The sequence below is a fragment of the Electrona antarctica genome (assembly GCF_951216825.1).
Source record: "Electrona antarctica genome assembly, chromosome: 16".
Taxonomy (NCBI): Eukaryota; Metazoa; Chordata; class Actinopteri; order Myctophiformes; family Myctophidae; genus Electrona; species Electrona antarctica.
The window spans coordinates 17,610,399-17,626,577 of NC_136797.1; the positions used below are offsets into that span (position 1 = coordinate 17,610,399).

A 16,179-nucleotide genomic window follows, 5' to 3' on the forward strand; every position below is an offset into this window, starting at 1 on the left:
ACCATCTATCATAAGATGAGGTTGTGAAATGATGCCATATGTTCCTGTAGAAGCCACATTCCATATGAAATCAACATGTCATAGATAAATACTACAATACCTACAATCCTACAGTGTAGTAGGTGTGGTCAAAATGGTGGAGTTCGCATCAGCAGCACGGGGGTGAAATCAGCCCTCAACGGCTTCTGATGCATAGTAGGGGTTGGCCCTAGTGCATCCAACAGCCCAACCCAGTGGTCACTTTGAGTGGCATCGGACAAAGCCACGGGTGAACGTATGTACTGTATGTCGGACATTACTAACCCTACCCCAAACCCTATAACCTCAGTCTTAACCAGCCATGTAGGCCACGCCCTAAAACATTACTTTATCGGAAAAAATAAGTTTGTACAAAAATCTAAGCAGGATTTGAACCCAGGAGGTCTGGATTGACTAAGTCTATTGACTAACGAGCCATGCTACGAGCTAGCTGCCAGAATGGGGTTTCAGGTTGTAGTAGAACGCCCAACTCATGTAAAAAGAATAAGCCCCGCCCAGTGGGAAGGGGTGAGGCTTCCCTCCCCATATTTCTGTCAGAAGCCGTTGATTTTTTTTCTGAAACGTCTATGGAGTAAATTAATCACTTTGGAAAACTTGGCTGTTCAAAAGGTGGCTGTTGGGCTCTTTGATAGCATGATGTCATTTCCAAGGGTATCGGTTACAAACTGGATGTTCATAAATGTTCAGGGCAACTTTTTCCCTGAACTTTCTTCTTGAGATGAAACCATCTCAAGAACATGGAGTTAGCACTTAACATTTCAAAGTGAGGTTATTGTGTGAGTAGAGTACAGGTGATGTACTGTATAAGCATCTTTATTACATTATGACTGGATTGAACACTTGATTCTGATCAGTTCAGTCAATTCTGTTCTGAATATCAGACGTCTGCTCTTTACATTGCTATGTAAAGAGCAATGTAAAGATAAAAATAAGTACATTAGCACATAAATCAAATATGTCAAATTATTGAGTGAGCAATTATTTTCCAATAAACCCCTTCAGGCTGAAGCAGGACTGATAGAGAGGACAACGTCTGCACTCTTAACACTTGGAATTGATAACAGGCTTCGTTTCACTGCCGGGTTTTTTAGCATAACCTCTCACAGCTTCTCCGCCGTAGGCTGATTTAAAACAGGCTGGCCAGCCTGTCTGCTTGGGTTACAGACTGCTAAAGGGATAGTCTTGTAGACGTGGCGTTGGCGGAAAGCATTTCGAGAGCGAGGTGACACACGAAATAGAAATTTCACAAAGGTCACATCACTACCTGCAGGTATACCGGTATTAAAATGGTGTGAATCTGCTTGTGATAAAGTGATGTCCACATTTCCTATGAATCGGAAAATGTCCCTTTCAAATGCCGCATCGGTTTGCTGATGTTAGTAACATGCGTGCACACTCGCAGGCGTGCGTGCGTGCGAGCGCACACTCTGGTATCTGACACCTTCAGACAGCCAGTAGCATGGCTCAGTGAGAGAGATGGCGTGATCACTGAACCATGGGCTGTCTGACGCTGTCTCTCTCACACACACACACACACACACACACACACACACACACACACACACACACACACACACACACACACACACACACACACACACACACACACACACACACACACACACACACACACACACACACACACACACACACACACACACACACACACACACACCTCTCCATCTGGCACTAAGACCACTAATATAACACCTTCTTTTATGCTACACTGCTACTGTTAATAACAACAACAATAAACATGGGAAAAGTAATGTGTTTTTCACAGCACATGAATGGAAAATGCATGATAGCGGAATCCCTCATGTAAACCTGTGCAGTTTGCAGATAACTTGACTAAATTATTTATTTTTTTATCTCTGAGGTTCGCATAATAATATTTATGACGTGTGTATGTGTGTGTTCAAGGTTCAATTTTATTGTGTGCGTGTGCGTGCGTGTGCGTGTGCGTGTGCGTGCGTGTGCGGATGTGTGTGTGTGCGCGGATGTGTGACAGACCATAAGAGATAAGGAGTTTGAGACAGATTGGTCTCGGTGAATACAAAAAAGGACACTCTAGTGGCGTATAATAACTCCCCAGCCGTAAACTCCCATTTAAGTGACAATATGGGATTATTGGCAATACAAACCAAAACATCTATTTTGTAGCCTAGCCTTACATTGGCTGGTTCAGCCTTGATAACTCCTGCTGTACACTTAGTCAGCAAAATGGCAGGACTTGATGAATCTGTAATGCTAACAGGTATAAAGAGAGATTGATAGTATTGCTAGCATGCTATCTGTACCCTACAAATACCCAGATGGCCCAAGTGAATCCACGGATGACTCAATTTATCTCCCCGAACCACCCTCCCCTACCTGCCGTGTTCCCCTTCTCTCGTCTGAGTCCTCTCTCTATCCGTCTTCCACTCTCTTCGCAGTTCCTTCCAGTTGCCCCCCCACCCGAAATCTTTTATTTAGTTTTACATTCTCTTCACACTGCAATCCCTCACCTTTGAATTACTTATTTGTTGTCCTGTTGAGGTGCTGTAATGTCAGGAGCTACGAACTTCTGCTAGGAGACTTGTGTGGCCATAAGCCACACAAATGCATCGAATTGGGTCATTTTTCTGCCTTCTAGTGGCATGGATCTAAGCCAGATATGCCGTCATATGCCCAAAACTAGCTTTAGGGTGATAGTACTAATTTTGATGATTGAATTGATGCATTTTTATGATTTTGAAGGGCCATGTGACCTTTCCTCTGGCACCACCCGTAGGTCAAAATCTGTACTTGCACTTTTAGTGTCTAATTTCTTCTTGTTCTTCTTTAGCCCAACAAATGAGAGCAGGAAAGTTAGTTCAAACCACACCTAGTAGTTTAGCCCCCTCTCTCTTTAGTTCAAACCACACCTAGTAGTTTAGCCCCCTCTCTCTTTAGTTCAAACCACACCTAGTAGTTTAGCCCCCTCTCTCTTTCTGATTGAACTCTTGCCACTTCAGCAGAATGTATGCTTGGAGATGAAAAAAAAAAAGAACGTGCAAATTTGAGAATTGAATTAAAATGATCCTCAATGTGCTCATTTTGTTAAAATGAATAAGGCATTGGCCTTATTGTAATTCATTTTCGAATCAGCTTCCATTCTTCTCCATCCAACCCTCTCTCAGGTTTCTATCCAACACATCGTTCGAGGGCCAGAGTGGCTTCGTGTCCAAGGACGAGCGGAGCCAGAATGTCATGTCGGAGGCCCACCACTTTATCTGGTCCCTGCAGCTGGACCCGCTGGGCCAGCCGACCTGGACACGGCTCGGCCGCTGGCGGCAGGGCAAGGTCCTGATGGACCACAGGGTCTGGCCCAGCCACCAGGGGTCCGGCGGCGGCGGGGACTGGCGCCGAGCCCGGCTCCACATGCGGGTCGTCACGCTGGTCGAGCACCCGTTCGTCTTCACGCGGGACGTGGACGCCGACGGGCTGTGCCCGGCGGGCACCCTGTGCCTGGACCCGCTCACCAACGAGACATCGGTCCTGCAGGTAGGGCCACTCACAATGTGTGACAATTAATTGTCACACAAGTAATTGCGATTAACGATTTAAATGTGTTTTTGGGCATTGGAAATTGGAACATTATTGAATAGAAATTACAATTCCGTTCGTAATAAAATAAGTGGACAGGGCAGATATGACAAATAACTGAAATATACCCATATATTACAAGCTTACAACGCGTCACAAAGTAACGCGGGGTAAGCTTGTAGATCTGCCATTTCTGTATGTATGAAAATGTTTCAACATGGACAGGATTATGATGATTAATCGCGATTACCTCAAATAACTGCGATTAGGCGATGTAATAATGTCATAGTTGTGACAACAACCCTTCTACCTGCAGGGCTACTTCCAGAACCTCAGGGGGCCCAACTCCACCGTGCCGACAGGGCTCAAGAAGTGCTGCTATGGCTACTGCATCGACCTGCTGGAGAAGCTGGCCGAGGATATGGGCTTCACCTACGACCTCTACATCGTCGGAGACGGCAAGTACGGCGGCTACAAGAACGGCCGCTGGACAGGGCTGGTGGGCGACCTGCTCAGCGGCGCCGCGCACCTGGCCCTGACGTCCTTCAGCATCAACTCTGCCAGGAGTCAGGTCATCGACTTCACCTCTCCCTTCTTCTCCACCAGCTTGGGCATTCTGGTACAGTACCTCTCTGCCTGCCCCCCCCCCCCCCACACACACACACACACACACACACACACACACACACGTTCTCTCTCTCTCTCTCTCTCTCTCTCATCCCCATCTCCTTTGCTTTGCTCCCCTTCTTTCGGTGTTGCTGTTTGTTCCTCTCTTTATCTCACTCTCTCCCCCTTTCTCCATCCCCATCTCTTTCTCTCTCTCTCTCTCTCTTCCCCTTTCAGACACCGCCAGTCTTTCTTTGTACCCTCTCGTTATCTTTCTCTTACCTTTGCATTCTCTTTTGTGTGGGTCCGACTTCTGTTCTTTTTTTATTCCTCTCAGCTCTCAATGACATCACATCACATCACCTTCTTTTCCATGGCTCTGTGGTCCAGACTTATATGGTTCGGCTGTTCGGGTTCAGCAAGCCACGCATTATTAGATTCCAATGCACATTTTTATTTTAATGAGAACGGAATTGAGAGCATGCAGCTTTCCCTGCGTGAACTTATTAACTCGGTCACAGCATTGATTTCTCATGAGGGAGTTTGTCTATATCAGAAGTATGTGGAAAACGAGGAAGAATAGGGTGCAGGGGCTGGCGTCGGTTGATCCCCTGTTGATGGCAAAGGGGTTAATGGCAGCTCACATCAAAGTAGGCCAGGGGTCGGCAACTGAGATTGTCCTCGGGCCAATATTATTCCCAGACATTCCATCGCGGGCCGGCCGTCTGGCGCGTGCGTGCGCGCGCGCAGCGCGCGTGCGCCCGTGAAGGTGCGCACGCGCGCGAATCGCGCGTGCGCGAAAAATTTCGGGTCTAATTCGGTCTAATTCGGGTCTAATTCGGGTCTATTTGACCAATATAAATCAACTTTTTTCTTTTTTTTTTGCTGGAAAAATATGGTGCTGACACGACGTTATGCTGCTTTCACACGGGCAGATGCAAAGCTACACTAGTACACCTAGTCACAGAACAGTGTCGTCGTTAAGCAGCAGGAGGATCCCACTGGCAGCACCTGTCCGTTTATCATTAGCACAACCACGAACGTCCAACACATATACAATGAATTACTCACCTAATGCTGCCTGCAGGTTCCATGTTTAATTCCAGCGGTGTGTAACCTACATTGTCTAAGTGACAGTTTTCATATTGTAAATATGGTCGCTAACGTGGGACTTAAAAAATAAATAAATAAAAAAAAATCTCAAAATTATCTCACGGGCCAGATATTATTTCTGGGGGGCCAATTTTGGCCCGCGGGCCGCCTGTTGCCGACCCCTGAAGTAGGGCTTTCACTTCTAGTGATTTTTACTAGTTGCCTAGTTTACTAGTCGACTAGTAATTTAACTAGTTGTTTAACTAGGCCTACCTATAATATAGGTATATATCAGCTAGATTATAGTTATAGTCACCAATGTACACCGTTTTTAAATGTACAAAAAAAAAGAAAAACCTTTTAAGTTTTTTTTTAAAAGTTTTTTTTTTTTTTTTTTTTTTTTTTTTACATATGTAAAAAACTTTTTGTACATTTAAAAACTGTGTACATTGGTGACTATAACTATAATCTAGCTGATCTTGAGGCTAGGATTTACTAGTGGACTAGTTGAATAGTCGACTAGTTGCTTAAAGCCCTACATCAAAGTAGAGAATGCCTACTACAGCCTGGTGGGGGACAGGTGTGTAGGAGAGAGTCATTCCCAATACATTAATTCAAGTAAATGACGCAATTAGAAATATAACTAACAGAAACCAACTCCACTATTTATTGAAATCATTCATAATTACATGACAGATCCCCATTCTTGTCAGATCCTCACATGATTTTTAACAGATTTCAAGTCTCTCGGTCATCTGCAAAGTGTGATTGTTAATAAAATTACCTTGTTTCAATTATGTTTGTATCACCAGTCAATCAAAGGTTATGACTTTAGCTGCTTACACCGCACAAGAGTGAGAGAGAGAGAGAGAGAGACGGAGAAAGAGAGATTAGGCGATTTGAGGTCATTTATTATTATTGCCCATTTTATTAAAAAGTCAGTGCCTCCTGTATGTATTTGAGTAAAAATATAGCCAGAGTAGTAATTCATTAGGAGTTTAAACTTGGATGACGTGCGTTTTGTGGCAGCGTTGCTGTCCACGGTGCGTAAGGGACGGGTCCATAGGTGTAGTCTAGGAGCTATATACTGTGATTATAGTGTACATTATGTCACAAGAGTGCAGTGTGCTTTGGCTTCTGAAATGAGCCTCCAAATGGCAGAGGCTGCTACTGTGTGCACAATGCAGCAATTTTTGTTCTTGGGTTGTTGTTGAGTTGGGTTTTTTGTGAGCAATTCTGAAAATTCCATTTTTGTTGTAATGGGATCCGCACCCTTGGTCTAGAGGTGATATGGTGGGGTCAAGAAACAGAAGTGGGAGAGAAGAAAGATTAGGTTGCAGGAAAAGTGACACATTACTGAGTCTAGTTGAGCCCTATGTTTTAAGGCTGTAAACAATAACACAAGCTACCCTGAACATTCCAACCCCTCGAAAAGACATCAATCACAGAAACGGCTGTTAGCTTGCTAGCGAGCTGAACTGTCCAAAAGGGTGAGGGTCAAAAACTGTCCATATTTGTATTCTTTATTACTTGAACAGATAGTTTTCTCTAGACTCACTCTGAGTCTACCCTTTGCCTAGTGGTGTACACACAGCTGACCTATTTAGACTGTTGAAACGATCAATAACCAACATAAAGGTTGTCCCATCCTGTTTATATATTTTCCAGGTGCGTACCCGTGACACAGCAGCACCCATCGGGGCCTTCATGTGGCCTCTCCACTGGTCCATGTGGCTTGGCATCTTCGTCGCCCTCCATGTCACCGCCGTCTTCCTCACCCTGTACGAGTGGACCAGTCCCTTTGGCATGACGCCCCGCGGGCGCAACCGGAACCGCGTGTTCTCCTTCTCCTCTGCGCTCAACGTGTGCTACGCCATCCTCTTTGGGCGCACCGTAGCCATCAAACCCCCCAAGTGCTGGACGGGGCGCCTGCTGATGAACCTCTGGGCCATTTTCTGCCTGTTCTGTCTGTCGACCTACACCGCTAACCTGGCTGCTGTTATGGTCGGGGAGAAGACCTTCGAGGAGCTGTCGGGGATACATGATCCCAAGGTAAGAAACAGGACTAGATATAGCTATAGGCTATAGCCACCCAGTTTTTCTTTCTTTCTTATTTTGTGCACAGTGCAAACATTTTAACTACTGGATTGTTAAACATTCAATTCCCAAGGCACACTTTTTTTCCCACCCTTTTTTTGGCACTGCCCAACAAAACAAAGCATGCCGCACAGTGTACAGAACCGTGGGCTGAGGACCACAATGTCATCATAAACAATAATAACAACAAAAGTGTTCTCCAGTGCTATTCTCAAGTGCTATTTTAATAATTTGGTACAAAAATAACAAACCATAACATAATGCATTGTGTCTAACGACAGGACTAGACTAGAAGTACAACTGTAAGCTGTACTGTAGGCCTATGTGTAGGTGAGAAAGCACCAGGGTCAAATGAACCGGTTGTAGACTGTCAGTAGGTCATTCAACTCGTCTCGTCTGTGTGTCTGAGATCTGTATGTCTATCGATCTGATAGTATTTAGCTGAAAAAGCCCGGTCTTGCTTTCTAAAGCAAGGTCTGCTGAAAATGTAATAATAATTAAATAATATTTTTTTGGAAAGCCTTTTAAACTATTTAGATTTGATCCTTAATTATGCCACCGTTTTCAGCTTGTGGTTGGTGTGAGGGGATTAATACTGTAAGTGTTCAGACTTCAGAGAGTTGGTGACCTATTTAAAGACATTTTTGTTTACTACGAATTTGACGGGACGGTGTAGAGAGATAGAAAAGGGGGAGAAAGATGGATAGATATCTTCTTGGATGAAAGGGGCATCGTAACAATATGAAACCACACTTTCAAATTTAAACCTTTTGGAAACGCTCTACTGAGTGGAATTCTTTGAAGACGCTGTTAGTGCAGCAAAACGCTGCACTGACTTCAGAACTTCCTGCATCACAGTGTCAGCATGCTTATCACAAAGACTCACAGGAGTCTGTTATGCTATATTATACAAGATATTGTTGCCGTAGCCTATGTCCAAAAGCATCCCTTTTTCATCTATAACTATAAATGCACCAAGTCTCTGTGTGCGTCTGTACGTCTGTAATCCACGTAACTCGAGAAGCGTTCGCCCCACCGACTTCAAATTCGACACACGCGTTCCACACCACCACAGGGAGTGCAGGGCCCGGTGTCAAGGTCAAGGTCAAGGTTGTCTTAATTTGTCTCCCTAAGGAGAAATTTGTCTTGGAGTCACAGCTCCATACAAATGACATATACACATTCACAGAAGGAAAAGAAAAAAACACCATGAAGCACACCAACATAAAAAACTGAGATATTGCACACATTCCCTTGATAAAGTGCAACTAGTCAATAGAGTGCATCTAGTCAGTTATGGTTGCTGCCATTCGGCAATCTCTCATCAGCATTTTGATTGACAGGGGAACAAATGCGTGTTTAAATCTATTCTACACACACTACCGGATGGCATTAGCTCGTACTCTCGGTTCAATACATGCAAAGGGTCAGATACAATATTCTGAGCTTGTCTTACCACTGTTAGTTCAAAAATCGGAACCGCCCCAAAAAGGCCTCTGCCCGGGCTCTGGACCGTGGCCCTGCCCAGGGTCCATATATGGAGCTGGTCTGTTCTGACCTCACAACACACTATATTTGGGCATGGCTGACACAGAACTCCATATAATAGGAATTAGGAATAAAGGGACCCAGAGAGACGCATACAAGAAATCTGACATCATTCTGACATCCGGCATTAATTTCCAACATAGCTGGTTGTCCAGAACCAGAAGACATCTGCATAGACTCCATATTTGGGCATGCCTGACAAAGAACTCCATATATGGGCATAAAAGGGACACGGTCATAATAACTGGGTGGGGCATTCATTTTCAACTTGCATCGTTCCAAGTAGGCCAGTTATTATTAATGCAGTGCTTCTTCTCAACCTTTTCAGGCTGTTCCCCCCCAAAATAATGATATTTGAACTTGGGACCCCACACCCTGATAAGCACATGGAATGTAGTTGCATTCAAATCTTGTACGGTATTAATTAAACTGTGCCTTTTCATAGCTTTGTTTAACTTGATTCCCCCACCGTAAGTTTTTATAGTATAGTTTGTTGATTACGTTTGATGCAAAAAGTACTTAAATTGCCACTTCACTGTCATCTGAGAACCCACAGGTTGCGAACCACTGCCCTAGTGTACTAACATTGTGTAGTACTAACAATAATATGGACATATACTGTATGTCTAATGTTGTATGTTGTTTCTTCACTGTTTGTTGCTGTTTTTAGTGCTGCTGTAAAACTACTTGCGCCCATCGGAGATAACAAAGTTTTTCCTTACCATATTGATATTAGGCTTATTTGTTGTTAAGATAAATGCATGCTGCTGGAAGGAAATGTAATTAGTCAATATATTAAAAAGGGAAAAAACACTAAATAGCTGAGTCAGCTAAATAAGTGTTCTAGAAACTCCTTCCAATGCAGCAGCAAGAGCTTGGCTACAAAACATGATTTGATTTGAAGGCTTGAAATCAAAACGGTAATGCTTCAACTACAGCCTTTGCATCCATTCCATTCATCATGTGCTGTTGCAGCAGACGTTCACCTATACAACGCATTACATTCAGGCAAATGAATGCATACAAAAATGTAGCGATGCACTCAAAGCATATTATGAACACCACATCTTTTGTTTGTTTGTTGGTTTGTTTGTGTTTCTGTTGCAGCTTCACCACCCCTCACAGGGTTTCCGCTTTGCCACCGTGAAGGAGAGCAGCGCAGAGGACTACCTCAAAAAGAGCTTCCCCGAGATGCACGAGTACATGAGGCGCTACAATGTTCCCGCCACGCCTGACGGGATAGACCAGCTTAAGTAAGACAGCTGTATTATCACTGTGCATGCAGAGATACACAGTATGCACCACATTGTGGACACATGTAGGCCCTACACAAGCATATTATGCTTATATTATGCTTGCTCGGTGTATAAAGCAAAGCAAAGCAAAGTTACTACATTTACCCAGGGTAACTGGACTAAGCATCAGATACTTGTTTACAGCCAGGCCCTGCTCATAGAACATTTCATGGTAGTGGTTCAATGCCTTGCTCAAGGGCACTTCAGCGGTGGTAATTTTAACGTGCCGGTCCGGGGATCCGAACTGGCGACCTTCCGGTATCAAGACCGCTCCGCAAACCGTTCGGCCACCGCTGCCACATAACGCTGGCCGTTATGAAAGCCATATTTACTCATAATAAACCTTGCTACAAACAAAGTCAGCTACGTTTATGGAATTTTAACATCATTAAATCCACATACAAACAAAGTAGGAGATTGCTACTATTGCTAGATTGCTCCATGATACAGATACTAAACACCAGGTTGGGTCAAGTCTTGCAAGTCTTATCGGAACGAACACGAGAGGTAAAAACCTAAGCCAAATAATGTTAAATGTCTCCAGTGTTTTTAACAGGACTTGGTTCTGTGTCACACAGACAATTAAGTCACAGGCCAATATAACACCAACATAATGCTAATAAAAAGGCCAGGATATTGCAATGGGCTTACTATAAAGTGGTTGCCGTATCCAGCATGTGGATCATGCTGTCGTTGGTGGAAAAGAAGTAGGCCCGGGTAGCATAAAAGCCTGCTACTGCAAAAGCAGCCACACAAGCAGTCCTTTTTAGGGTGTTTTATTGTCACATGCACAACATTACAGCAATACTCATCAACATTGCAGGTAGGGACATTCTGGTACTCTGCAGTTTAACTCAGAATACCTCAAGAGCAATAGAATTAAAAAAATGAGTAAAATAAAGAAATGCCTGAATATAAAATAATCCAGACTATATAAACAAGGCAGACGACACCATACAATTTATTATGTACTCACAGTTTATGTACTCAGTCTTATGGCCTGGGGATAGAGACTACCCCTGAGTTTGTCAAACTGAGGGGCAACAAGAAGCTTGATCCTCTGCGTCTTTCACCGTACTCCTCTGAGTGTAGCTATTGCATTGCTGGCAACTCTGTTTGGGTGAAGTGCTGTGTTGGGCTGTGCTGTTTCAACCACCCTCCATAGAGCCTTGTGAACGTGTGTTGAAGCATCTTCGCTGTACCAGACAGTGATGCAGGTAATCAGTATACTCTGTGGTACTCCGGTAGAAGTTGAACAGTATCCTGTAGTCCATTCCAAACCTCTTCAGCCTGCATAGGAAGATAAGCTCTTGTAACGCCGCCTCGACAGCAGTACTCACGTGACACGACAAGCCCAGGTCCAGTTCCTGAACTCCAAGGAACCGAAACGAAAGCTGCTCACTGCTCACCACCTCACTTTTTTCTCATTGTTGTTTTTTACCAGGCCGATGATGAATGGTAAATGGAGGATTTATTTATCAAAGTGGCCTCTTTACCTCCTGAGCCACGTACTGCCGCCCCATGATGGTGGTGTGTTCGGTGAAATGTATGATGGATTTTGAGCTATGTGTGGCCACACAGTCGTGAGTGAACAGGGAGTGCAGGAGCGCCTCCCCCCAGGGCTGGGCCTGTGTCTGTCTGTCTGTCTGTCTGTCTGTCTGTCAGGAAGTCCAGAATCCAGCTACACAGGGTGAGTCCTAGATCTCTGAGCTTGTCGATAAGCTGAGAGGCGTGGTGTTGAATGCTGAACTGTGGTCAATGAACAGCATTCTAAATGTGTTCCTCAGTTCCAGGTGGGAGAGGGGAGTGTGGATGGTGAGTGTCAGTGCACCTGTTCTGTCTGTAAAGTGAGGAGATAGAATGGCCACACAAAGCAATTCATGGTGACTGGTGTAAGCCAGGTTTGATTTGCTGTGTTGGGGTGGGGCGGATCCATTCCTCTGCTATAATAGCAGAGGCCCACTGGTTATTACTTTTTTATTGCTGGTGTAGCTATGTTTTATCCCTGCTTTTGGTGAGACTTAATTAAATACATTATTTTGGGAAATGTAGACTAGTCTTGTTTTACATTTCAATTAAAAATGTGTTAACCACAGTAATTTGTATTTCTTTAATTAAAAACTACAAAAAAATACCAGATCTACACACAACGCGTTGCGGTGCTACACTGTGTGACCGTGCATATCATTACTATTTGTTGGACACAGAAGTATACAGGGCTTCTGTGGTTAAGAAAATGTTGGCAGAGGAGGTTGAATAATAAAGTTGTTGTTATGACTAGAGTGTGGTGTGACCCAAATGCACAACAAAGAGAGGCAAAGTAGAGTTTTTATTCACAAACTGGGGGGGGGGGGGGGGGGGGGGAGATGCAGGGGTCCGTAGGCTGCTCCACAGAGCTCGGGTCCCGGAAACACTGTAGAGGAGAAGAGTCAATGGCAGGTCCACACAGAGGAGAGAACAAGGCACAGTAACGGCGTGACGTTTAACTGTCTAACTCTAAACACTGAGGGCCTGAGTCTGGCTGTCTAACTTTACCAACCGTAGACTGGAGACGAACTGGCGCCGAGCAGCAGGCAGGCATGGCTTTTGTAGCCTCTGGAGCTGATTGCTGACGCCGAACAGGAGTGGAGATTGGAGCTGGGAAACACCTGTGCTGAGGTGTGCTGTGGAGTGCTCTGCGTCCCTTAGGTGACGCTGACGGGCACAGAACACTCACAGCACATACAGGTAGATGTGGAATCGATGGGGAGCGAGACATAACAGTTGTCTTTCTGAACTTTTCGAACAATTTTCCAACCCTTCCTTTGCTAACTGTGGAGTGGGTCTCCATAGCACTTGTGGTTAAGAATGGTTGTGGAGGGGCGCCCGCTGGCCAAGTGGTCCAGGCGCATAGCCACATATAGGCCTGACAGCACGTTGTGTGTTCGAGTCCCGTTCATGACGACCTTTGCTGCATGTCTCTACCCTTCTCCCTCTCCTGTCTATCTTCACTTGATACTATCAATAAAGGCAGAAAAGCCAATAACAAATAAACAATAAAAAAAAGAATGGTTGTGGAAGTGGGTCATGCATTGAAGCAGTCTCGCAGCACTCTTCACGTTTGTCCTCTGCGCTCCTCACTCTGACAGTTCCATTGTTGTCAATCTACGGTGCATGACCATGCCAAAGCCATAAAAAAACAAACAAGACGGGGTCTAATAACAGCGTGGCTTCCCTGTGCAATCGGGGACTATGGAGCAAGTTACGAGCTGTGCAGTGTGTGAACGACGCGTGTCTCGGTACTGTGCCTGCAGGTCTGGCCTTATCTCAGCACCATGGACCTCCGCAGGACGCTAAAGAGCTGAGAATATATATATATATATTTTTTTGTTTTACTGGGCTGTGGTGTCAGGATTAGATAACGTTTTATTTTCTCAATTATTATCCCTCGTTCTCTCCTAATTTAGCCATCCTGCCTATTCCTTCTTCCCCTTGTACTGTATTGTTGCTGCTGACCTCTGCTCTTTGGTTCATTGACCCATTAATGCTGGGAAATCTGTCATTTTAGATTAAAAAAAATTATAGTTCATATCATGTCTCTTTGTGCCATGCTATGAGCTTGTAGATGTGCCCTGACCAACCTGAAGGAGTCACTATTGTGCAGTGACAGAGACCCCCCCCCCCCCCCCCCCCCCCCCACACACACACACACACACACCAGGCTTTCCACTCTTGAACACACGCCAATTGTGTTCATTTGGCCAAGGGTTTGAACCCCTAGTCCTGTGGGTTGAACCAAACGGACTCTTATGCGTCAATGTGTTTCCATTTGTACACCCTCAAGAGTTATGGGGGTTCTTGAAAATATAACATTTGAGAACCACTGCCTCAGTCCGATGGCGGTGGGCAGCAACTTTACTCCTGTGTCACCTGAGCACACTAGATAACACTATTTTAATCCATGGCTGCATCATCACTTATTACTGAATACTGTGGCATGTTTTTTCTCTACAAAACTTGCACAGCAACCTTTCTGCCCCGGCCTACAGTATAATATGAAAGTGACTTCTATATCCAGCACGAAACCTCCTTGAACTGTCATCATTGCGTTAAGAGCACCGTTTGTTCTAGTGCCTTATGGTTTCCCCATTGTGGACAAGATGGATGGAATCGGGGCATGAAGAGGGATGTCATGTATTAACATGAATCACTGTGCAATGAATTTGTAGAACATAATCCACAAGCTCACAAAGTGTCAAGAGAGATTTGTTGTTGAGGAAAAAATGCGGGGGACAAACCATAAACCCCTGGGGGACCCCGGTCAACGAAGTAAATTATGTTTATGACTAAATGAAATGCAGAAAAATGAACTTTATGATTTCTGGTTACACACTGAGCACAACATTAACGATTAAATGCTACGCAGAACAAGATCCAAATTATGTTTATAAATCATCAGGGTGTACACACTGAAAACAGCATTAATAATAACAGTATCCAAATGATCTTCATGAACTGTTTTGCAAGTTTTGGCAACACACCATTAACTGGAAATGACTCTGTCCCATGAACATTCCTAAAGTTGCTAAAGTACCTATAACATAATATAAAATGTACATGTAGGATGATAATGAAAATGTCACGATAGCATGCAGCAGCGGTTGTGTCGGCTGTTTTCCATTCCTAGCAGGTTTCATGACACTGCTGCAATTTTGCGGTGGTACAATTACTGTGACAGATGCAGTCCAAGTCCAGGAGCACAGCCAAGTCCAAATGAATGATTTCAAAGGGTGCAGGATCAAAGAATAGAGTTCAGGAACAGAATAGAAGATCTGCACACCCGTTCTCGCTGCTCCCAAAGTGAATCTCATTAGTAGTGTGTTTAGTGTGTTCTTAACCCATTAAGACCTGAGGCAGATTCTAAAAAAATGAATGTCTAAAGTTTTCTGAAAAGCTACAGTATATCAGTGGTGCTCAAAACCTTTTCATGTCAAGGAAGGACCCCCAAAATGATACAGTACTATAGTTGACTGCGTACCCCCATCTCAAAATATTTTGTTCCAGCGACCCCCAGAAACACAGAAATTTGCTTAAAAAAACAATCACGTTTTTTCAAAGATGACACATCTACAAGCTCAAGTGACGTGCGATGAGCTTGTATATCTGCTATTTTTGTATAGCTAAAATCTAAAATGACCCAGATGCTTTCTCAGTTTTAACAGGTTATCATAAATGTGAACATGCAGGGTTAGGCGTACATAATTGATCAGGACATGGGCAGGGCCCTAAGTCAGAGGATTGATAACTTTGGGAGCAGCATGGGCGGCGTGCAGATATTCTATTATTTTCACGATTTCTGCGACATTCTTATCTCCCTGTCTCCAAAAACGTTCCTTTTGCATTTGAAAATGTAGTTTTGACGTTTCAACTGGTTTATTCCAATTTTACTGTCGAGGGTAGCTCGCTAATTAAACTATTTTGTAGCAAAGTGAATCAGAGGGAACGCATACCGTGGGATACTGTGTTCAGTATCAGATTTACATTTGCACAGACGCTTATGTAAATAATAGTGAATTCATTGTCAAGACTTTTAGGCACAGAGGCAGTGGACAGCGCTACCTTTTCACTTTCATTTAGAATGTGGGATTAAAGGGAATAAGCAATGTATAAATCAGAGTCCAGGGCTAGCTGCTCCTGGTATTCTCTAGATTTGAGGTACAGTAGCAACAGTCTCATATTCTGATCTTAATTTCTATAATGATTCAAATAATACAAACAGAGTATAAAGACAGATTAAATTGTTAAATACACATTAGTATGACATTTTATTAAATATGTGTCTACGTCGGTAATTCAATACAATTATTGAATAATGTATCCCTATTCTGGGCATATCATACAGTATATACAATATAAAAAGTAATTACAAATATTTGATTAAATTAATTAAAAAATA

At 43.8% G+C, this 16,179-nt stretch overlaps 2 protein-coding genes across 2 annotated transcripts in view; both read left to right on the top strand.

Moving 5' to 3' along the window:
- LOC306939196 (glutamate receptor ionotropic, NMDA 3A-like) overlaps nt 1-16,179 on the top strand; it is a 92,181-nt gene that overhangs the window by 53,113 nt on the left and 22,889 nt on the right. The window lies entirely within an intron of this gene.
- On the top strand, nt 1,499-13,588 carry LOC306940246 (glutamate receptor ionotropic, NMDA 3A-like; the record flags this gene model as incomplete). Its single annotated transcript, XM_079525268.1, has 8 exons — nt 1,499-1,506; nt 3,201-3,564; nt 3,923-4,225; nt 6,973-7,356; nt 10,057-10,202; nt 12,038-12,059; nt 12,933-12,971; nt 13,538-13,588. The coding sequence occupies 8 exons, from the start codon at nt 1,499-1,501 to the stop codon at nt 13,586-13,588; spliced, it is 1,317 nt and encodes a 438-aa protein (XP_079381394.1).